At 41.8% G+C, this 25,454-nt stretch overlaps 1 protein-coding gene across 1 annotated transcript in view; it reads left to right on the top strand.

The window, feature by feature from the left end:
* The window catches only part of LOC134753616 (acetyl-CoA carboxylase), a 170,786-nt gene that overhangs the window by 41,835 nt on the left and 103,497 nt on the right, over window positions 1-25,454 (top strand). Inside the window, exons 4-20 of the mRNA XM_063689553.1 lie at window positions 3,650-3,767; window positions 6,609-6,716; window positions 7,584-7,724; window positions 8,620-8,800; window positions 9,925-10,127; window positions 11,617-11,710; window positions 13,484-13,599; window positions 14,129-14,302; window positions 14,955-15,117; window positions 15,487-15,649; window positions 16,428-16,572; window positions 18,013-18,122; window positions 18,877-19,043; window positions 19,616-19,827; window positions 21,369-21,474; window positions 22,767-22,904; window positions 23,578-23,684. Of these exons, the coding sequence (XP_063545623.1) occupies window positions 3,650-3,767; window positions 6,609-6,716; window positions 7,584-7,724; window positions 8,620-8,800; window positions 9,925-10,127; window positions 11,617-11,710; window positions 13,484-13,599; window positions 14,129-14,302; window positions 14,955-15,117; window positions 15,487-15,649; window positions 16,428-16,572; window positions 18,013-18,122; window positions 18,877-19,043; window positions 19,616-19,827; window positions 21,369-21,474; window positions 22,767-22,904; window positions 23,578-23,684 (2,446 nt within the window). The remainder of the gene's footprint in view (window positions 1-3,649; window positions 3,768-6,608; window positions 6,717-7,583; window positions 7,725-8,619; window positions 8,801-9,924; window positions 10,128-11,616; window positions 11,711-13,483; window positions 13,600-14,128; window positions 14,303-14,954; window positions 15,118-15,486; window positions 15,650-16,427; window positions 16,573-18,012; window positions 18,123-18,876; window positions 19,044-19,615; window positions 19,828-21,368; window positions 21,475-22,766; window positions 22,905-23,577; window positions 23,685-25,454) is intronic.

Genomic DNA, 25,454 nt, shown 5'->3' with positions numbered 1-25,454 from the left:
CTCGCGTTCCAAGGGTTCCGTACATTACACAATTTAAACAATGTATTTTTTATGTGAAACGTCTTTAAAAAACCCGTAGGGGTCGGATCAAAACCTAAGTAATTAAGTCCGACTTACGCTTGACTGCACATTTCTAATAGGTTTTCCAGTGACCTATAGGTAAAGAACTATTTTGTGTATTTTTTTTCAAAATTTTAGACCCAGTAGTTTCGGAGTTAAAGGGGGTGGGGGGGAATGGTTATTTTTGCCTATTTTCTTGAATAACTTCTAAACTGTTAATCCTGAAATTATAAAAAATATATATTTGAGATTTTCACAATGAGCTCTTTCATTTGATATGTAACATGATATACTTAGAAAAACTTTATTTTTTAATTTTGTCATTTGTCAAAAGTGGACCCGATGTTTAAAATTCATTTGTTTACGTTACATGTCCGTCTTTGGGTCACAAACTTACATACGTATACCAAATTTCAACTTAATTGGTTCAGAAGTTTCGGAGAAAATAGGCTGTGACAGACGGACAGACAGACAGACAGACGTACGAGTGATCCTATAAGGGTTCCGTTTTTTCCTTTTGTGGTAAGGAACCCTAAAAATAGGCATAGTTTACATTTATTTACATAAGGTCCAGTGTTTTAATAAGCGCAGCTTATAGTGACGTTTTCAAGAAAAAGGTACCACATTGTCGCTTACCGTAAGGACGAAATTTGCTAGTGTCTTTATACGAATAACCTTTCAGAGCGTCCTTATGGTAAGCGACAAAGTGCTACCTTTTGTTAGACTTATATTGACCGGGATATAGACCGTGATTACCTTTTGTATTATTTGTGAGCTCCCGATATTTCTGCTACCTTTTGCTTGAAAACGACCATTGATTTGAAATGATTCTTAGATTTTATTTCAATTTGTATGTATTGTATGTATATGTATAGTTGTATACTATATTTTAAATGAATTTAACGTTGCAAAAATTAGCTTTTTTCTCTATGCCTGTTAGAAATATTGACTATTTGAGTGGAAGTTGTGACACAATATGATTCTGAAAATTCTTAAGGCAACAAACGGTACAACAAATAGCAATGCGATTTTATCATAGACTTATATATTACTTTAGAAATCATTGGATTTTATATATTTGTCGGCTAAGTAGGAGCAACAAATTCAATCCATCCATCAATCAATTGCTGCAATGAAGTGCAATGTATCGCAAATCGCATGCGATTGTCGGTCAAGTCTGTAGAGGCCATTACCCGCGTCTCTGTATACAATTTTTATAAGACAAGTGCACGCTATTGCTACACTTGATCAAACACCTTTTGAATGGTCACCACGTTATAAGATCGAAATCAATTACTTATTTGCATACTCTGTTCCTAATACACGAGAACAGATGATGGATTTAATTGGCTTTGATAATCACAAATGGTATATTATCTTGTTGTTTGTTTACATCAGCTTTATCGATATGACCTTTTGACTTCTCTAGCGTAAACATGCGCTAAAACAAATTATGAAATTATTGCAATCTTTTCCTGGCAAATGGCAACTCTGATTCAGTTATCTATCGTCCCTCTCTAACGTTAGTTAATCAATAGGAGTGAGTGAGAGCACACGATCGTACGATCCGTCAGGAAGTGCAATTGGCGAACTAAACGTCAAATAGTAAAAACAAATCTTAATCGTGCGGCGTCGAAATGTTGAATATTTACCTTTTAAAACATTTATATACGAATTTAAACCGCGCTATTTAGTTTATTGGTGCTTGATTTATCGTGTTTATTGTGAAAAATGCATCGTTCTATGAATGGATTGTACTCAGAGAGCCCGTACAGGTTATAAATAATAATATAAGAAGTTTTCTATTTCGTATTTTAATTGTGTTTAACAGAGATTCTCTGGATGATTATAGGTTATTTGCTCTTGAATTTAGTTATAATATTCTCCTATTTTTTTTTTAAATGGACATGTCAGCGATTGTAATAAGTATGCCACGGAGATTTCACTTAAATTTCACTTGCGTATCTCGCATTTTTATACACGTAATAATAAATTAGAAATCAGACTTCATCATACTTTAATAGAATATTAATCTATATATAATAATTCAAGTATTTTCATATATTCGTTTTTTAGTATGTTAACATGAGCATGTACTAATAAAAAGGAATTCAGCTATACAGTAATACAATTAAATTGATTACTTACTTTTTAAATGTAAAGAAACTAAGAGCTATTTTTGTATAAATGGTCAACCATTATTCATTAGTTATACATTGCTAAAGCTTACATACTGTAAGTACTGTAGGGTCATTGTGCTAGTTTCTGTCCAGCTCTAGTTTTCGTCCATTTGACTTGAAGTTTGATGACTGGCGGTCTAGCATGAGTTGCGCGCATGTCCATACTTTGAGGTCACGCTAGATGTATGGAGTCGCGCGCGAGAACGCAACTCATGGTAGCAGGTCTGATGTATCAAAATTTAATAGTACCTTACTGTAGTTTGGTCTAAAGTAACCCTGTACCAGAGATCTAGAAATTACAATGAATATTCCCTATGAGAATTAAATCATTAACATTAATAAAGTACAATCAGTAAAAGGACCTCAGATTTCTATTCCGAAACCTGCCGGACATTATTTTTTTATTTAGGAAACAAACAGTCACATACAGATAAGTTTAAACTTGCAGATATACAATAAGACCTATAGTTCCGTTAATTATAACATACTGATATTGATAACAAGTAGAAACAGGGCTTGTTCGGCATAATATTTCATTTCATAATCCGGATGAGAAGTTGTTACCAACTTATATTTTTCCATTAAATTTTTCTTCTACTCATCTTGTTAGACTCTGCTGGGGTGTAGGGTTTGAATCATATATTCTTCCACTGACTCCTCCTCCCACCCCATCCCCAGTACATCCAGCTCTTGCTCCACAGAACATTATTAATTTTTTTGTTAATCACATTTTATGTAACATATGATTAACAATGTAACTATGGTAACATAGAGAAAATTTATAACAAACACAAATACAAATTATTTATTGTTTGAATGTGTGTATTGTTAACATATACACGGTGTTACTTGAGCCACTGAAAACCTGAGACACTCCAACACTTTTTATTTATTTTGAACTCATCTTGATGTATAATTTTGGTGCAATAAAGAATATTTACTTACTTACTTACTTGAGTTCTCATTCTTTATTCCAATAAATATTAAAAAAATTATTAGTTGTTTAGTTTTCTTAACAATTCTATTCGACTGATAATTCTACACAAGATTTTTCGTTGTTATAGTGACATCAAACAATTGCTAGTTACCATCGAAAACACTGTTTACAGACCATTTGCATACCTTACTGCAACGAGATAAGGTTTACCAATGGCCAGTTAAGGGTGTTGCTCATTGACAAATAACGTGTCAAATGCTAGTTATTGATATTGTTGCATTACAAACCTGCAGAATGGGCATGTAAAAATAATAAAAAAGAATGAAAAAATTACCCCCATTAAAACATAGCGCGATCGATTCTCCTATCGATTATGAACAAACCATTTTTAGGTTTTCAGTGGGTCATGAAACACTGTGTATGATCTATGCGTTTTTAAGTCCATTCTAACAAAAATTTGTTTTACCCACAGGCCGTCTATGTCCCAGGGCACGGTGATCCACAGCCAAAGGTTCCAGGAGAAAGACTTCACCGTTGCCACTCCTGAAGAGTTTGTCAAGCGGTTTCAGGGCACGAAGGCTATTAATAAGGTGTGTTTAGTAAATAAATATGCTCTTCCCACACCGTCTGTCCCGGGGCACGGTGATCCACAGCCAAAGGTTCCAGGAGAAAGACTTCACCGTTGCCACTCCTGAAGAGTTTGTGAAGCGGTTCCAGGGCACGAAGGCTATTAATAAGGTATGTGTTTAGTAAATAAATATGCTCTTCCCACACCGTCTGTCCCGGGGCACGGTGATCCACAGCCAAAGGTTCCAGGAGAAAGACTTCACCGTTGCCACTCCTGAAGAGTTTGTCAAGCGGTTTCAGGGCACGAAGGCTATTAATAAGGTGTGTTTAGTAAATAAATATGCTCTTCCCACACCGTCTGTCCCGGGGCACGGTGATCCACAGCCAAAGGTTCCAGGAGAAAGACTTCACCGTTGCCACTCCTGAAGAGTTTGTGAAGCGGTTCCAGGGCACGAAGGCTATTAATAAGGTATGTGTTTAGTAAACAAATATGCTCTTCCCACACCGTCTGTCCCGGGGCACGGTGATCCACAGCCAAAGGTTCCAGGAGAAAGACTTCACTGTTGCCACTCCTGAAGAGTTTGTCAAGCGGTTCCAGGGCACGAAGGCTATTAATAAGGTATGTGTTTAGTAAATAAATATGCTCTACCCACACCGTCTGTCCCGGGGCACGGTGATCCACAGCCAAAGGTTCCAGGAGAAAGACTTCACCGTCACCACTCCTGAAGAGGTCAAGCGGTTCCAGGGCACGAAGGCTATTAATAAGGTATGCGGTAGTATTAATATATAAAAATAATATTTCCAGTTTCTTTAAGAATCACTTCTTTGTTTGACCAGATAAGAAAACCGGCCAAGTGCGAGTCGGACTCGCCCACCGAGGGTTCCGTACTTTTTAGTATTTGTTGTTATAGCGGCAACAGAAATACATCATCTGTGAAAATTTCAACTGTCTAGCTATCAACGTTCATGAGATACAGCCTGGTGACAGACAGACGGACATACGGACAGACGGACAGCGGAGTCTTAGTAATAGGGTCCCGTTTTTACCCTTTGGGTACGGACCCTAAAAACAATTCTAGCCAAAATGTCTCTTAATCAGCTTAAAATAATCTGCATAAATAATCCTAAAAGGTTATCTTTTGCCTTTTAAAGATTATGTCTAAAAAGTCTTTCAAACTAATATAATTTTTAACCAAATCTAGAAATATATATATATATATATATATATATATATTTTTTTTTTTTTTTTTACATACATACATACATATAATCACGCCTATTTCCCGGAGGGGTAGGCAGAGGTCACGGATTTCCACTTGCTACGATCCTGACATACCTCTTTCGCTTCCTTCACTTTCATAACATTCCTCATACACGCTCGCCGGTTTAGGGTGCTCTTGACCTGGCCTTTCCTCAGGATTTCCCCGATCTGATCAGAGAAAGTCCGCCGAGGTCTGCCCCTTCCAACTCCCGTAACATAATAGACCATAATAGGCCAATTTTACATAATAGATATTAAACTAAATTTATAACTAGCTTAAATCAATTATAATTAAATTGTCAATAAAGTTAAAATTATAAATTAAACCTACCATTGTGTGATAGAGGAACACACATACAGATTTTCACATTCATAATATAAATGGGATATTTATGAATTCTATAATCTTTCTTATCGCAGATAGGCAAGTGCGCAGAAACCTTGCATCTTGACCTAAGATTGCGCAAATGATCAATTAAATGGCTTTATTGTGATCGTGACATTCAAATGTATTTCCTTATAATTATTTTCTCACCAATGCAATGCAAATAGTGACAGTCATTGTTTTTTTAACTTTTTTTTAAGGTTACAAGGAGTTTATTAATTAAAACTGTGGAATTAATTATCGCCCACGGTATTTCCGGACCGATACGACCTTTGACCATCTGGGGCCATCTTGAGCTCAGTAGTACCAAAGTCTCAAAAACATGTGTACGCTCACCTTACCTGTACCTGCTGTACAGTCAAGTACATAAATATATATATACATTCCCAAAGTTTCAAAAATATGTGACGTTTTCAAGTAAAGATACCACATTGTCGCTCACCATAAGGACGAAATTTGCTAGATACGAATAACCTGTCAGAGCGTCCTTGTGGCAAGCGACAAAGTGGTACCTTTTGCTTGAATACGACACATATTTTTTAAACTTTGGGAATGTGTTTGGGAATATATATATATATATATATATATATATATATACATACTTACACCTTAGACAATAAAGTCGTGTTCACGTATTTTGAGCCATTTGTCTGGATCGATATTTTTGCCTTCGACTATACAAGCTTGAGCGTTTAGAATATTATTGAAATTTAATGTTCTTTACATGTTCGTTGTGCTGACAGAGACATTATTGATATTAATATTTGTTATTTATTTATTTCAAGCTCAAGGCCAAGGCTCAGGTCACGCAACGGGCAATGGAGAGAGCTATGCTAGGGGTTTTTCTGCGTGATAGAATCAGAAATGATGATATCCGCAGTAGAACTAGGGTCACCGACATATCTCGCAGAATTGCGAATCTTGTGGCAGTGGGCGGGGCACATTGCTCGCAGAACTGATGGCCGGTGGGGCCGGAAGGTTCTGGAGTGGCGTCCGCGTACCGGAAGACGAGCTGCCGGTAGGCCTCCAACAAGATGGAACGACGACCTGGTGAAGGTCGCGGGAATTCGGTGGATGTGAGCGGCACAGGATCGATCGGAGTAGCGAGCCTTGGGGGAGGCCTATGTCCAGCAGTGGACGTCTGTCGGCTGACATGATGATGACGATGATGATGATTTTCTTATTTCATGTTTACTGATTGTTTATTTTTACTTGCAGGTTCTAATAGCGAACAACGGCATCGGAGCAGTAAAATGCATGCGCTCGATCCGAAGATGGTCTTACGAGATGTTCAAGAACGAACGGGCCGTGCGGTTCGTCGTTATGGTGAGTTACTGTTCAAATTAAAAAAAAACCGGCCAAGTACGAGTCGGACTCGCGCACGAAGGTATCCGTATCATTACGCAAAAACGGCAAAAAAATCACGTTTGTTGTATGGGAACCCCACTTAAATATTTATTTTATTCTGTTTTTAGTATTCGTTGTTATAGCGGCAACAGAAATACATCATCTGTGAAAATTTAAACTGTCTAGCCCTCACGGTTCATGAGATACAGCCTGGTGACAGACGGAATGACAGACAGACAGTGAAGTCTTAGTAATAGGGTCCCGTTTTTACGTTTACGAATATACGTTTAATACGTTTAATACGTTTTGGAATTATACTGAGCAACTTTTACTATGGACTAACATCAAAATCGCAAAAAAAAATTAACCCTCCCATAGAAAATGGACCAGCCAAAATGTATGAAACAGCCAAATTTTTTTTCGCGATTTCGAATTTTCGGGGTTCATAGTAAAAGTTCCTCAGTATAATCCCAAGACCTCCCTGGCAACGGGAATGCACTTATTTTTTAGCAACCGTGTATAAATAAAAAATAAAAATAAAGTAAACGTTACGGAACTTATGTACAAAATAACATTTTATATTTACCAGTTGCTTTTCAGTGAATAAGAACCTCGTGAGGAAACCGGACTAATCCCAATAAGGCCTAGTTTCCCCTCTGGGTTGTAAGGTCAGATGGCAGTGGTTTTCGTAAAAACACTAAAAACTAGTTCCTACATCAGTTCTTGGGATTAGTTGTCAAAGCGGACCCCAGGCTCCCATGAGGCGTGGCAAAAATGCCGGGATAACGCGAGGAAGAAGAAGATTATTTTGAAATTTGATTTGTATTTATAAGTTTTATTTGACAGGTGACCCCAGAAGACTTGAAAGCGAACGCGGAATATATCAAAATGGCGGACCACTACGTGCCCGTGCCCGGCGGCAGCAACAACAATAACTACGCTAACGTCGAGCTGATCGTCGATATAGCTATCAGGACTCAAGTGCAGGTACTGTTACTATTAGCCCCTGACTCTCCCTGTTACAATTGACCCCACACCAACACAAAATGGCGGACCACTACGTGCCCGTGCCCGGCGGCAGCAACAACAACAACTACGCTAACGTCGAGCTGATCGTCGATATAGCTATCAGGACTCAAGTGCAGGTACTGTTACTATTAGCCCCTGACTCTCCCTGTTACAAATGACCCCACACCAATACAAAATGGCGGACCACTACGTGTCCGTGCCCGGCGGCAACAACAATAACTACGCTAACGTCGAGCTGATCGTCGATATAGCTATCAGGACTCAAGTGCAGGTACTGTTACTATTAGCCCCTGACTCCCCCCTGTTACAATTGACCCCACACCAATACAAAATTTCAGTTCGATAAAAGTGAAACATAGAACCCTGTAATATTGGGCCAGCAAAGAATCAACGCAAGTAAACTCGCTTTCACGTTATAAAAACCGCATCGAAATCGGTCTATCCGTTTGAGAGCTACGATTCCACAGACATTGGCGTCAACATATAGGTAACACCCCACTTTTTGCGTCGGGGCATGTGTGACTCACTCCGCGATTTTGTCTCGTCGCAACAAGTACACGCGGCCCACACCAATTTTGGTGTCTAGCCATAGTGGTTGCCGCACACCGCTACGGAACGGTGCTCGTGTTTGCGCCACCTTGCGCGTAGTAGTACACGTTTTGTCAGGTACCTTCTGTACCTAGTTTGAATTTGAAATAGCCTTTATTCCTGACTCGTAGTTTTTACATTTTACAATTATATTTGTATATGTATCTATATTTTATTTACTTATTACTGTACCTAGTACTATTATTTATTCTGTGGTAGGGGGTTTAAAACACTGAATTATACTAATTTTATTTTTATTTTCCAGGCTGTGTGGGCAGGCTGGGGTCACGCCTCAGAAAATCCAAAACTGCCCGAAATGCTGCACCGCGCCGGCGTCGTATTTATTGGACCCCCCGAAAAGGCCATGTGGGCGCTGGGAGACAAGATCGCGTCATCTATAGTGGCCCAGACGGCGGATATACCGACGCTACCTTGGAGCGGAAGCGGTTAGTCTTATAATACTATTATCATAAGCGAATAGTAATATCAGAATGGAAATAGGGGATATTACTGCAATGTTCTGCCACCAGAGTGCAGGACTAGCCTTTTTAGTGAACCATAGAGTAACTTATACATACTCGTACTGTACCCTTGACAGGTTTTTGACAAGTTTTCAGAGATAATAAAATATGACATTGATGCAACAAGGCGGTTTGCTTACAGAGGACCTATCGGAAAACGCGAATCCGAAAATTCGCTATCTGTCTCTTTATCGCTCTAATATGCAAGTGACAGAGATATTATAAAGAAATTTTCTTGTTTCACGATAGACCCTCAGATTGTGGTAGTGGCGCCGCCCCCTATGCAGAGTTTCGCCTAATATTCCCTATTGTACAACAAACCCATCTAAAACGGCATAGCCATTTCTTATACACTTGTTGTTGTCAATAATGACATTGTCAAGTACTGCCATAGACAGTAGACAAGATGGCGCCGGTCGCTGCTGCAAAGGCTGCGTTCAGCTTATGGTTGGGCCGTGCCGTACGGCTGCGATCGTGACCCAAAATGGTCCCGCCGGAAGATCAGGGCTGACTTTCGGGTCAGCATTATGCTGAGGCGGTACCATTTTCGTGGTAAACTTTACCTTTATAAATTCCTATAGTTTTAGCATAGAGTAACTTATACTAGAGCGGTACTGTCATAGTAAATTTTGTAACCCCAGTAAATTCACTGCCATCTGTCGATACACTTTAAAACTAAAAATAAATATTTATAAAAATACGATAAAATGTATTTAAATATGGATAAATGTTTTTATTTTATTTGCATTAATTATTTTTATGATTTTGACCCATGTTCTTTCACTGATATGCGTTAAAATTGTTAAATAACGAACGAAACCGTCAACGCCATCTATATGACAGTAAGCCAAAGCTAGTGGCGCCCTCTGAACGAGAATCAGATTTTCTTGATTTTCGAGGCACGTTTTTTCCTTAGACTGTATCCATCTATTACGCAGTTATATCTATCTTTGGTTTTAGTTTTACCTCTGTATGTAATTTTAGTTTTAAGTTTATCACGAATAAAACATTCGATTCTGATTCTGATTCTGAAAACATAATTGTTACAGGTCTCAAAGCGGAATACAACAGCAAGAAGATCAAGATCTCATCGGAACTGTTCGCGCGCGGGTGCGTGACCACGTCGGAGCAGGGGCTCGCCGCCGCCACCAAGATCGGGTTCCCCGTCATGATCAAGGCCTCCGAGGGGGGCGGCGGCAAGGGGATCAGGAAGGTGGACAATGCTGATGACTTCCCGAGTATGTTCCGACAGGTCAGTTGCGAGAGGGTGCCGGTAGATGGCGCTGATCGCCTACATCGCGCTACCGGTCTTTGTTTGAGTTAAGTGTCGGTTTCTAATTGTGGCCTCCGTTTATTTATTTAGAATACATACAGTCATATGATTACATATGTCAAAAGTGCACAATTTTCACATATATCTTACTACTAAAAAGGTTAATAAAATATATATTAATGTTTGAGTTAATGGTCGGTTTCTAATTGTGGCCTACGTTTATTTATTTAGAACACATACAGTCATATGATACATATGTCAAAAGTGCACAATTTTCACATATATCTTACTACTAAAAAGGTTCATAAAATATATATTAATGTTTGAGTTAAGTGTCGGTTTCTAATTGTGGCCTCCGTTTATTTATTTAGAACACATCCAGTCATATGATACATATGTCAAAAGTGCACAATTTTCACATATATCTTACTACTAAAAAGGTTCATAAAATATATATTAATGTTTGAGTTAAGTGTCGGTTTCTAATTGTGGCCTCCGTTTATTTATTTAGAACACATCCAGTCATATCAGACATATGTCAAAAGTGCACAATTTTCACATATATCTTACTACTAAAAAGGTTCATAAAATATATATTAATGTTTGAGTTAAGTGTCGGTTTCTACAATTGTGGCCTCCGTTTATTTATTTAGAACACATACAGTCATATGATACATATGTCAAAAGTGCACAATTTTCACATATATCTTACTACTAAAAAGGTTCATAAAATATATATTAATGTTTGAGTTAAGTGTCGGTTTCTACAATTGTGGCCTCCGTTTATTTATTTAGAACACATACAGTCATATGATTACATATGTCAAAACTGCACAATTTTCACATATATCTTACTACTAAAAAGGTTCATAAAATATATATTTAAAATAGCATTTAATTTCTCAAACACGCTTACAAAAAAATACACATTTAATAAAATTAACAATAAAAAGAATGTACGAGAACCCGTTTTTATTTTCAATGTCCTGAAATTAACGAAAACGTCACATATTTTATTAAATTTTAATGAATAATGCTTGACATGTAATATTTAAAAAATATTATGAATAAATGTCTATGTCTATGCCGTCCGATATCGGCGAGGACAAAGACATAGTATACAAGTGGTTATAGACGCGCCACCGAGCGACCGGGGGCAAGGGAAAGAGTATTCATATAAAATTTAGGCAGCATAGGATTTTTTCTCTTTCACTCTTATAAATTTCGGTATTTCGTCATCGCCTCCTACCTATGATGCCACCCGGTGATAAGAACAAAGCATGACACTACTTTCTCTTTTCTCTTATAGGAATCGCAATAAGACTATCTTTCTCTATCAAAGAGTGTCAGCCCTTTGGGCGAGGACAATGTGAAAACGCTAAAAGGGCGAGAAGTACGCGCTTGCGCTTCCTATATAGGTAGTTCCTATACGAATTCCTTACGGAATATTTTATTTATTTATCCCAAGGTGCAAGCCGAGGTGCCCGGGTCGCCTATCTTCGTGATGAAGCTCGCCAAATCTGCTCGCCATTTGGAAGTACAACTCATCGCTGATCAATATGGTAAGACTTCAAAATGTAAACTTTTAATCTTTAAAGCAGGGATGTTAAGGTGGGTTCCCACGGCCCATTTTTTCACAGATCTGACCGCGCCTCAGATCGTGGGAACGGTCGCATCCAATCAATCCAGATCATTCGATCAATTAAGATCTGCCGAGACGTATGTAAGGTTGTGTATAAAAAACGATTGAAAAAAACATTTTTGCTGAGATTGGAACCGGTCACATGATTAAAATGCCAACCGATTGCTTTATGCTTTTTGCCCACAACCTTAGGTTAATATGGTTTGTCAAAGGACTGTCTCATTTCTTTGTCTTACACTAGTACTGGCACCCAAAAGAAAAGGAAGGGAGAGAGGGGAAGTTCTCATTTACTGACAGTTTGGTTTGACCAACTATACCTTTGCACGTGTTACCGTAAAACGTATAACTAATGTATAACGCCAAAATAACTTAATTTACAGTGGTGAAGGGTAGAATAAGTTTTCTGCCAACAAACTGCTATGCAGTTTGGCAGATAAGTAGTAACAATTACTGTCTCTTTTTTTAATAATAAATAAATTGAAAAAATAAAATAAAAAAATGAGGCCTGTGGTCGCCTGTCGTCACCCACTCCCGACGGATAGCCGCACAGGCATCCACAGGCGTGCCTGACCTGTCATACTCGTAACACGAGCCGTGGGAACCCACCTTTACGGAGCTCCGGTTCCTTTTGCTGGGAGGTCAGTTCTTACGTGACCACAGCTGGTGCAACTCAGCTCAAACGTCGGAATTTAAGGTAAAAACAACGAAATTGAATCGCGGTAGACCAGTTCGTATAATTAAATATATGTTCAAAACGCGAGAGTTTAGTGTTATGTATACCGATACTTCTAGATGGCGCTGTACTGTGACTAAACGACTTCTATTTCCTATTTCTATAACATGAATGAATGAATGGCCAATAGATCTCGTTGGCCATTCAGCGCGGTAACGCTGCCAGCGTAATGTCAAAGATAGATATAACTCCGTAATAGATGGATACAGTCTAAGGAAAAAACGAAATCACGAAAATTTGATTCTCGATCAGATGGCGCCACTAATAAATATGAAAGCGCCACTTTGGCCTACTCTCGTATAGAGGGCGTTGACGGGTTCGTTTGTGATTTATAACTTTTAACGCATATCAGTGAAAGAACATGGGTCAAAATTATATAAAAATAAAAAATGCAAATAAAATAAATCATTTATCTATATTTAAATACATTTTAACGTATTTTTATAAATCTTCATTTTTAGTTTTAAAGTATGTCGATAGATGGCAGTGAATTTACTGGGGTTACAAATACGCTCTATCTTATATCCTCTTTGGTAATGGGGACATTTGAACCAGGTACGATTCGTGACGGTTATTTTATTTAAACAAAAAAAAAATGAGGCCTGTTGCGGATATCATCATTGGTATTTTTGGAAGAAGCATGTTGCTGATTTGCATTTGTAGCCACCTGCCGGGCTAGCTCATGATTGGCGCGAGAGTATCTCGCCGCGACATAGACTACTCGTCCCCCTTTAATTCATACAGTTGGTAAAAGACGGGTAGTCTATCTCGCGGCGAGATACTGTCGCGTCAATCATGTGCTCGGCCTACTGACGAAGCCTGCGTTGCGGATTTTTTACATGTAACTATATTATTTTTTAAGATTTTCTCAAATTCTGTATTTTATTTTTAATGTAGTATGCACATTTTTATTGTTTTATCTATAAATATTAACATAAATAATGAATGTCAATTTGGCAGGTAACGCCATCTCCCTGTTCGGACGTGACTGCTCGATCCAGCGCCGGCATCAGAAGATCATCGAGGAAGCGCCCGCAGCCATCGCTAGACCCGATGTCTTTATTGAGATGGAAAAGGTACCTTCATCATCATATTGCTAGCGTTGTGCCGGTATTTTAGTGTAAATACTCATACAGTCGGTAATAAAAGGTTATATCATATTTGTGCCATTTTCAACCAAAAGGGTACTTATTGTCGCTTGTCAGTAAGGCGCTATTTCCATATAGCTTCAATTAGAAATCAACCTTATCAACAAGCGACAATGTGGTACCTTTTGGTTGAAAACGTCACATTTTTTTATATAATTAACTTATAATATTGTCTTCGGTTCCCGCGATAGTTACTCATGAAATAAAACTATGAAAACGGATTATATTGCGTGTATTGAATTTATAATATATCCCGACGTTTGGAACCCTTTACAGCGTTCGTGGTCAACAGGTGACTGAGGAAAAATTACAAAGTGCAAAAATACCCACATACTAAAAATAATGAACAATCATAGACTATAAACTAAACAAACATCAACAATCATAGACTATAAATTCAATATACGCGATATAATCCGTTTTCATAGTTTTATTCCATAATTACTTTTCTTTTCAGGCCGCAGTCCGTCTAGCCAAAATGGTGGGCTACGTGTCCGCGGGCACCGTGGAGTACCTGTACGAGCCCGCCACCGGACAATACTACTTCCTGGAGCTGAACCCTCGGCTGCAGGTGGAGCACCCGTGCACGGAGATGGTCGCCGACGTCAACTTGCCCGCTGCACAGTTGCAGGTAATATGCTCTCTTTGTCTCCTCGTTCTCCTGTGTCTCCTACAGTGTCTCCTGTGTCTACTACACTGTCTCCTACGTCTCATACACTGTCTCCTATGTCTCTTAAACTGCCTCCTAGGTCTCCTACACTGACGCCTATGTCTTTTACACTGACTCTATGTCTCCTACACTGTCTCCTGTCTCGTAGTGTCTCCTACTGTGACCCCATGTCACTACTAGACACTAGTGTGTATGTGGCCGTGGAACTACGAGCCCGCCGCCAGCCTGTACTATTTCCTGGAGCTAAACTGAACCCTCGGCTGCAGCATCCGTGCACGGAGATGGTCGCCGACTTCAACTTGCCCGTTGCATAGTTGCATGTATACTAGTGTGTTCTCTACTGCGTCTCCTATAATGTCTCCTACACTGTACCCTATACTGTCTCTTACATTGTCTCCTAAACGGTATCCTACTGTGTCTCCCAACGTTTCCTATACTGTCTCCTACAGTCTCCTAATGTGTTCCATATATGCATTCATAGATTTAGAGTTTTTGAGCATTAAACAAAACAGAAGAAGGCTTTGGAAGAAAGAAATACACTTGTCACTTTCGAAAATGCAATTAATCTGAGAATGTAACCACTAACCTCACTTAATAATGGTCTCTTTAACAGATCGCCATGGGTCTCCCACTGTACCACATAAAGGACATCCGCCTGCTGTACGGCGAGGGCCCCTGGGGGCTGTCGGCCATCGAGCTGGACGAGCCCAAGCAGCGGCCCTCGCCCTGGGGCCACGTCATCGCCGCCCGCATCACTTCCGAGAACCCTGATGAAGGTCAGCTCATATTATAAATGCGAGTATGTCTGTCTGTTACCTCTTCACGCTTAAACCGCTGAACCGATTTAATTTGAAATTTTGTATAGAGATAGTTTGAGTCCCGGGGTAGTTTTTATCCCAGAAATCATCCTTTAAAGGGGTGAAAAGGAGGGTGGAAGTTTGTATGGGGAATCGATAAAATGCAGTTTGGATATAAAAAAGTTACCCAAATTACTAAGTCCACGCAGACGACGTCGCGGGCAAAAGCCAGTATATATTATATTACAATTATGTGATGGTACCAGTCTTTGGGCTGTTTAATTAATTATATGGTAAAAGAAAATATAATTAATCATATTTCTCATACCTTAAATATTTCTTTGACAGGTTTCAAACCGTCATCCGGCACGGTACAAGAGCTCAACTTCCGCTCATCGAAGAACGTGTGGGGCTACTTCAGCGTAGCGGCCTCGGGGGGCCTACACGAGTTCGCTGACTCGCAGTTCGGACACTGCTTCTCGTGGGGCGAGACCCGCGAGCAGGCCAGGGAGTGAGTACATAATACACACACACAGTAGTTAAAGAGCGTGTGGGATATTTTAGCGTAGCGGCCTCGGGAGGCCTACACGAGTTTGCGTACTCGCAATTCGGACACTGTTTCTCGTGGGGCGAGGCCCGTGAACAGGCCAGGGAGTGAGTACATATACACACACACAGTAGTTAAAGAGCGTGTGGGATATTTTAGCGTAGCGGCCTCGGGAGGCCTACACGAGTTTGCGGACTCGCAATTCGGACACTGTTTCTCGTGGGGCGAGGCCCGTGAACAGGCCAGGGAGGGAGTACATATACACACACAGTAGTTAAAGAGCGTGTGGGATACTTCAGCGTAACGGCCTCGGGAGGCCTACATGAGTTCGCTGTCTCGCAGTTCAGACACTGTTTCACGTGGGGCGAGACCCGCGAGCAGGCCAGGGAGTAAGTAGTAGTTAAAGAGCGTGTGGGATACTTCAGCGTACCGGCCTCGGGAGGCCTACACGAGTGTAGCAGTTGTTAAGAAGGCAATTATACTTTTTTACTAGTCCATTCTAATGTTAAAAGTTTGTCTGTCTGGTTACCTCTTCACGCTTAAACCGCTGAACCGATTTAGTTGAAATTTGTTATAGACATAGTTTGAGACCCGGGGAAGGACATAGGGTAGTTTTTATCCCAGAAGTCATCCTTTAAGGGGGTGAAAAGGGGGTTAGAAGCTTGTATGGGGAATCGATAAAAAGCAGATTGGGTAAAAAATTAAGCTACCCAATAATTTAAATTCATGTTTATCCTTACAGGAATCTCGTAATAGCTCTCAAAGAGCTGAGCATCCGGGGTGACTTCAGAACCACCGTGGAGTACCTCATCACGCTTCTAGAGACACCCGCCTTCCAGAACAATGACATCGATACCAGTTGGTTGGACGCTCTCATCGCTGAGAGGGTAAGTGTTACCACTGAATCTAATATGCAGGTTGAAAATTTAATCACCAGCCATACATTGCGTAGTGATTTAAGGTCATACCAAAGACCTATACACGGTGGCTAAAAATAAATTCATTCCCGTTGCCAGACAGGTTTTGGGATTATACTGAGCAACTTTTACTATGGGACCAACCACGAAATCGCGAAAAAAAATTTGGCTGTTTCATACATTTTGGCTGGTCCATTTTCTATGGGAGGGTAAAAAATTTTTTTCGTGATTTCGCGATTGGTCCCATAGTAAAAGTTGCTCAGTATAATCCCAAAACCTTCCTGGCAACGGGAATGCACTTATTTTTTAGTCTCATATAGTCAATACAGTCTAAGGAAAAACCGTGGCTCGGAAATCAAGAAAAAAATATTCTCGCGTAGATGGCGCCTACACCTTTGGCCTATTCTCGGCTAGATGGCGTTATTTAACAATTTTTATACATATCAATCAAAGAACATGGGTCATAATCATAATAAATAATAAATACAAATAAATTTTTTGGTATATTTAATACATTTTATGCCGGATGCCGCATTGACGGAGTCGCCGCCAACAATTACAGTTACGCTGACGACATGGTGCTGCTCGGCCCTTCAATCGACGCAATGAGGAGGCTGATTAAAATATGTGAATCCTATGCTGTGACCCATGGACTCAGGTATAATGTTAAAAAGAGCGAGGTGATGATTTTTAAAGCTGGTAGAAAAAGCTACCCGACTGTACCGCTAGTGACACTCTACGATGTCCCTCTAAACTTTGTCACTAAGTTCAAGTACCTGGGTCACTGGGTAACTGACGACCAGAGTGACGACTTGGATATTGAGCGAGAGCGTAGGTCGTTGGCTGTCCGATGTAATATGTTGGCCCGCAGGTTCGCGAAATGTACTGTACAAGTAAAGACTACACTTTTCAAAGCGTACTGTCAGTCATTCTACACATGCAGCCTGTGGACCAACTATACGCAGAGGGCATACAACGGCCTACGCGTCCAATATAATAACGCGTTCCGGGTGTTGATGGGGTTGCCGCGATTTTGTAGTGCCTCTGGTATGTTTGCGGAGGCACAAGTTGACAGCGTTGCGGCGATAATGCGCAAGAGGTGCGCTTCACTGATGCTATGCCTGCGCGTGCGCGTGCGCGTGCGCGGCATCCCCAACAGCATTCTGGGCGTGTTCATGGAGCGCCAAAATGGCCCCATGCTCAACCGTTGGCAGGGGCTGCATGCACTCGCCGTCTAGTTTTTATTTTTAGTTTTTAGTTTTAGTTTTTATGCGCTACTAACACTAGTAATAAGATTGAAATGTTTGCTAACCATGTATGGACCTTTTAGTCTGCAATAAATTATTATTATTATTTTTTTTTTAATTTTAATACATTTTATAATATGTTGTGATTATATTTTTTAACCAGGTACAATCAGAGAAGCCGGACATCATGCTCGGTGTAATCTGCGGATCTATTCTCATCGCTGACAGCATCATCACAACGCACTTCCAGGACTTCAAGAGTGGCCTTGAGAAGTGAGTCAAACAAGTTGTTATACCTCTCATTTAAATCTCTTAAAATCATATGTTTCTCCACATCGCATAATAACAACTACAACACCTAACAACAGCTAACTAAGAACAGCTGAAAAAAGTAATGAAATAAATTCATTTGTATTATTGTATTATAATAAAATTAATTTTTAAGAATAGGGAATATTATTGCAATGTTCTGCCACCAGAGTGCAGGACTAGCCTTTTTCTCAATAGCTTCATTTTCCGAAAGCATTTCTAACCATCCGCATATTTTCCCATTAATTTTATTTTCCAGTAGCTTATTTTCCTGTTACGTTTTCTAACCATTCGCATATTTTCCCATTTTTTTATTTGCCTGCCATTTATAAAAAAAACCGGCCAAGTGCGAGTCGGACTCGCGCACGAAGGCTTCCGTACCATTACGCAAAAAACGGCAAAAAATCACGTTTGCTGTATGGGATCCCCAATTCCCCATTTAAATATTTATATTATTCTGTTTTTAGTATTTGTTGTTATAACGGCAACAGAAATACATCATCTGTGAAAATTTCAACTGTCGCCTATCACGGTTCATGAGATACAGCCTGGTGACAGACGGACAGACAGCGGAGTCTTAGTAATAGCCTAATAGGGTCCCGTTTTTACCCTTTGGGTACAGAACCCTAAAAATTCAGCTTATACTAAGACGAAAGTCTATCCGTCGCGGGCTCTTGAATTTTTGCGATTAGTCTTAATCATCTCTTATTCTACATAGAGGTCAAATCCAAGGCTCCAGCCAGCTCTCGAACTGCGTCGAGGTGGAACTCATCCATGACGGCAGCAAGTACCGCGTGCAGGCCTGCAAGTCCGGACCCACTACTTACTTCTTAGCGATGAATGGGAGCTTCAAGGAGTTGGAGTTCCATAAGCTGACCGACGGCGGTGAGTAGACCGGGAGAAGACCAAGGTCAAATGGAAAGACCGAGGGTCTATTTAGATTAAAACATGTTTTGTATGCTAACAGAGGTAAAAAGTCGCAATAGACCGTGAAAAGACCGGGGTAAAATGTAAAGATTAACAGTCTATTTATCATAGAACATGTTTAGTATGCTAAAACTAGTATATGAGACGGAAAGACCTAGTAGACTGTGAGAAGACCGCCGTAAAAATGGTAAGATCGAGAGTCTATTTAGCATAGAACATGTCCAGTATGCTGAAACTAGTATATGAGATGGAAAGACCTAGTAGACTGTAAGAAGACGGGCGTTAAAATGGAAAGACCAAGAGTCTATTTAGCATAGAACATGTTCAGTATGCTAAAACTAGTATAAAAGATGAAAAGACTACTTTATCCGAACATTGGCGCGAATTCGCTGCTCGCTGCGGCTGCGCATGTATAGGTATCGCGCGTGTTGAAGCGCGTTTTGTTTCATTGAATCTTGTTAGTTCGCTTACGAATATGTATGTCAAATATATTATACCATATCTCCTACTAATAAGGCTCAATTTCGCAGGCACCCTCCTCTCCGTGGACGGCGCTTCTTACACCACCTACCTCAAAGATGAAGTGGACAAATACCGCATAGTCATCGGCAACCAGACTGTTGTGTTTGAGAAGGAAAAGGACCCGTCGAAACTGAGGTCCCTTTCTGCTGGAAAGTTGATCAACTGTCTTATTGAGGATGGCGGGCATGTGGATAAGGGACAGCCTTATGCTGAGATTGAGGTAAGTGAGCGAGACGACATGACAAATACCGCATCGTCATTGGCAACCAGACTGTAGTTTTTGAGAAAGAAAGGGACCCGTCGAAACCGAGGTCACTTTCTGCGAATGCTTATAACGCTTTCTGTAGGAGAACTGATCAACTGTCTTATTGAGGATGGTGGACATGTGGATAAAGGACAGACTTATGCTGAGATTGAAGTAAGAGTGAGACGACATGACGACTGATGCTTATAGCGCTTTCTGTAGGAAAACTGATCAAGTGTCCTATTGAGGATGGTGGACATGTGGATAAAGGACAGACTTATGCTGAGATTGAATTCATTTAGTCATTTATTTATTGCAACCATAGTGTAGTACAGGTCTTAATAACTAAGTAAGAGTGAGACGACATGACGACTGATGGTTTTAGCGCTTTCTGTAGGAGAACTGATCAAGTGTCTTATTGGGGGTGGTTGACATGTGGATAAAGGACAGACTTATGCGGAGATTGAAGGAAGAGTGAGACGACATGACGACTGATGCTTTTAGCGCTTTCTGTAGGAGAACTGATCGAGTGTCTTATTGGGGGTGGTTGACATGTGGATAAAGGACAGACTTATGCTGAGATTGAAGTCATTTAGTCATTTATTTATTGCAACCATAGTGTAGTACAGGTCTTAATAACTAAGTAAGAGTGAGACGACATGACGACTGATGCTTTTAGCGCTTTCTGTAGGAGAACTGATCAAGTGTCTTATTGGGGGTGGTTGACATGTGGATAAAGGACAGACTTATGCGGAGATTGAAGGAAGAGTGAGACGACATGACGACTGATGCTTTTAGCGCTTTCTGTAGGAGAACTGATCAAGTGTCTTATTGGGGGTGGTTGACATGTGGATAAAGGACAGACTTATGCTGAGATTGAAGTCATTTATTTATTGCAACCATAGTGTAGTACAGGTCTTAATAACTAAGTAAGAGTGAGACGACATGACGACTGATGCTTTCAGCGCTTTCTGTAGGAGAACTGATCAAGTGTCTTATTGGGGGTGGTTGACATGTGGATAAAGGACAGACTTATGCGGAGATTGAAGGAAGAGTGAGACGACATGACGACTGATGCTTTTAGCGCTTTCTGTAGGAGAACTGATCAAGTGTCTTATTGGGGGTGGTTGACATGTGGATAAAGGACAGACTTATGCTGAGATTGAAGTCATTTATTTATTGCAACCATAGTGTAGTACAGGTCTTAATAACTAAGTAAGAGTGAGACGACATGACGACTGATGCTTTCAGCGCATTCTGTAGGAGAACTGATCAAGTGTCTTATTGGGGATGGTTGACATGTGGATAAAGGACAGGCAGATTGAGGTAAGTGAACGAGATGAAACCATTTAGTATTAAAGGGCCATCAACAAGAGATAGCTTTTTAGCGATAAGACCGCCTTGTGTATCGAAACAAAATAACATATGTTATAAAAGTTATAACGTTATAAAACTGTACCATCTTATGTAAACATAAAATTTATGTCAAATAAAATAAAAAAACTTTTTGTCAACAGGTGATGAAAATGGTGATGACTCTTTCGGCTCCCGAGGCTGGCAAGGTCACGTGGAATCTCAGGCCTGGAGCTGTACTGGAGATGGGCTCTCTCATAGGAACTCTTGGTTAGTCATCTTCCTCGCGTTGTCCCGGCATTTTTGCCACGGCTAATGGGAGCCTGGGGTCTGCTTGGGAACTAACCCCAACAGGCGAAGGCACTACTTTTTACGAAAACGACTGCCATCTGACCTTCCAACCCAGAGGGTAAACTAGGCCTTGTTGGGATTAGTCCGGTTTCCTAACGATGTTTTCCTTCACCGAAAAGCGACTAGTAAATATCAAATGATATTTCGTACATAAGTTCCGAAAAACTCATTGGTACTAGCCGGGGTTTGAACCGGCGACCTCCGGATTGCAAGTCGCACGCTCTTACCGCTAGGCCACCAGCGCTTCCACTAGGCCACCAGCCTCTCTGGAACTCTTGGTTAGTGAAGATAGATAAATAGATAAAAAAACTTTATTCTTCTCATTATTACATAGCTCTGATTATAAAACATAATTTTAATTTAAAAGAAATTACAAACATGCATAAATAGTTAGAACAAACATCATCATCATCATCATCATGTCAGCTGATAGACGTCCACTGGTGGACATAGGCCTCCCTCAAGGCTCGCCACTCCGACCGATCCTGTGCCGCTCGCATCCACCGAGTTCCCGCGACATTCGAACAAACATGCATCTAATTTAAGTGGTTTTAATAATTGTGTGAGGAAATTATATTTAGAAAGTTCAAATCATCATTAAAGTTTCAAGTTTAAGACCATAGTTTTTGCAGTGTAAATATATGTAATTTGCGAGCGCTGATGGCCTAGCGGTAAGAGCGTGCGACTTGCAATCCGGAGGTCGCGGGTTCAAACCCCGTGTCGTACCAATGAGTTTTTCGGAACTTATGTACGAAATATCATTTGATATTTACCAGTCGCTTTTCGGTGAAGGAAAACATCGTGAAGAAACCGGACTAATCCCGACAAGGCCTAGTTTCCCCCCTGGGTTGGACGGTCAGATGGCAGTCGCTTTCGTAAAAACCAGTGCCTACGCCAATTCTTGGGATTAGTTGCCAAGCGGACCCCAGGCTCCCATGGAGCCGTGGCAAAAATGCCGGGACAACGCGAGGAAGATGATGAAATATATGTAATTTGAGTTTTTGTCTAAAATACGGTTTAGATTTGATCCTTCGTATTGGTGGTGGGATATTATTCCAGCATTTTGTCGCTTGGCACTTGAAACTTCCACGAAAGATCGCGTTTTGTGAGGTGGAATGGCTAACACCAAAGCACGATTTTCTCTGACCTCATGGGCTGACGACGAGTCAGCGAGCTTGTGTTTACCGGCTTTAACTACAATATTTTTACAGATCTGGACGACCCATCATTAGTTACCACCGCAACGCCCTACAAGGGACAGTTCACCCATGAAGAGAATCCTAATCTGTCTGAGAAACTCAGCCAGCAACATAACAAGTACAGGGCCATACTGGAGAATATTCTTGCTGGTATGTTTTATTTATTCTCTTTGAATTTAATTTTTATTTATTTATTTTCTTTTTTTACATTTTTAGTCCGCGCCAACTTAGTTCGACCCAATGGTTGACTATTAAAACTAGTTTGTTTTAGCATTAGAAAATATTACTTGATCTTGACATGTCTTTTTTATTAGGGTTCCATATAGGGTTCCAACCTAAAGGGGGAAAAACGGGACCCTATTACTAAGACTCCTCTGTCCGTCTGTCCGTCTGTCACCAGGCTGTATCTCATGAACTGTTGAAATTTTCACAGATGATGTATTTCTGTTGCCGCTATAACAACAAATACTAAAAAGGACGGAACCGTCGGTGCGCGAGAGTCCCATAGTAAAATTTGCTCAGTATAATCCGAAAACCTCCCTGGCAACGGGAATGCACTTATTTTTTAGCCATCCTGTATAATTGTTACATATTTGCTAATACTTATTTTTCAAAAGTGTTTTTCATAGTATCTCTTACACATCAAGATCGTCTAGTCATTTTCTAATGCAAAAAATATAAAGTTTAGAATATAGTCTACTATACAGGCTGGCTAAAAAATGGCACCAACTTCGAAATAGCAAAAAAAATATATTTGGCCGTTTGACACATTTTGGCTGGTCCATTTTCTATGGGAGGTTAATTATTTTTTGCGTTTCCTCAGGTTACTGTTTGCCGGAGCCGTACAACACGCCGCGCTCGCGCGAGGTGGTGGAGATATTCATGCAGAGCCTCCGGGACCCGTCGCTGCCCCTGCAGGAGCTGCAGGAGGTCAGTTATCAGCCTCTACTCTAGGCGACAGGTTACTGTTTGCCGGAGCCGTACAACACGCCGCGCTCGCGCGAGGTGGTGGAGATATTCATGCAGAGCCTCCGGGACCCGTCGCTGCCCCTGCAGGAGCTGCAGGAGGTCAGTTATCAGCCTCTACTCTAGGCGACAGGTTACTGTTTGCCGGAGCCGTACAACACGCCGCGCTCGCGCGAGGTGGTGGAGATATTCATGCAGAGCCTCCGGGACCCGTCGCTGCCCCTGCAGGAGCTGCAGGAGGTCAGTTATCAGCCTCTACTCTAGGCGACAGGTTACTGTTTGCCGGAGCCGTACAACACGCCGCGCTCGCGCGAGGTGGTGGAGATATTCATGCAGAGCCTCCGGGACCCGTCGCTGCCCCTGCAGGAGCTGCAGGAGGTCAGTTATCAGCCTCTACTCTAGGCGACAGGTTACTGTTTGCCGGAGCCGTACAACACGCCGCGCTCGCGCGAGGTGGTGGAGATATTCATGCAGAGCCTCCGGGACCCGTCGCTGCCCCTGCAGGAGCTGCAGGAGGTCAGTTATCAGCCTCTACTCTAGGCGACAGGTTACTGTTTGCCGGAGCCGTACAACACGCCGCGCTCGCGCGAGGTGGTGGAGATATTCATGCAGAGCCTCCGGGACCCGTCGCTGCCCCTGCAGGAGCTGCAGGAGGTCAGTTATCAGCCTCTACTCTAGGCGACAGGTTACTGTTTGCCGGAGCCGTACAACACGCCGCGCTCGCGCGAGGTGGTGGAGATATTCATGCAGAGCCTCCGGGACCCGTCGCTGCCCCTGCAGGAGCTGCAGGAGGTCAGTTATCAGCCTCTACTCTAGGCGACAGGTTACTGTTTGCCGGAGCCGTACAACACGCCGCGCTCGCGCGAGGTGGTGGAGATATTCATGCAGAGCCTCCGGGACCCGTCGCTGCCCCTGCAGGAGCTGCAGGAGGTCAGTTATCAGCCTCTACTCTAGGCGACAGGTTACTGTTTGCCGGAGCCGTACAACACGCCGCGCTCGCGCGAGGTGGTGGAGATATTCATGCAGAGCCTCCGGGACCCGTCGCTGCCCCTGCAGGAGCTGCAGGAGGTCAGTTATCAGCCTCTACTCTAGGCGACAGGTTACTGTTTGCCGGAGCCGTACAACACGCCGCGCTCGCGCGAGGTGGTGGAGATATTCATGCAGAGCCTCCGGGACCCGTCGCTGCCCCTGCAGGAGCTGCAGGAGGTCAGTTATCAGCCTCTACTCTAGGCGACAGGTTACTGTTTGCCGGAGCCGTACAACACGCCGCGCTCGCGCGAGGTGGTGGAGATATTCATGCAGAGCCTCCGGGACCCGTCGCTGCCCCTGCAGGAGCTGCAGGAGGTCAGTTATCAGCCTCTACTCTAGGCGACAGGTTACTGTTTGCCGGAGCCGTACAACACGCCGCGCTCGCGCGAGGTGGTGGAGATATTCATGCAGAGCCTCCGGGACCCGTCGCTGCCCCTGCAGGAGCTGCAGGAGGTCAGTTATCAGCCTCTACTCTAGGCGACAGGTTACTGTTTGCCGGAGCCGTACAACACGCCGCGCTCGCGCGAGGTGGTGGAGATATTCATGCAGAGCCTCCGGGACCCGTCGCTGCCCCTGCAGGAGCTGCAGGAGGTCAGTTATCAGCCTCTACTCTAGGCGACAGGTTACTGTTTGCCGGAGCCGTACAACACGCCGCGCTCGCGCGAGGTGGTGGAGATATTCATGCAGAGCCTCCGGGACCCGTCG

Source organism: Cydia strobilella, chromosome 27, assembly GCF_947568885.1.
Source record: "Cydia strobilella chromosome 27, ilCydStro3.1, whole genome shotgun sequence".
NCBI lineage: Eukaryota > Metazoa > Arthropoda > Insecta > Lepidoptera > Tortricidae > Cydia > Cydia strobilella.
This window is presented reverse-complemented; position numbering and strand designations above follow the sequence as displayed.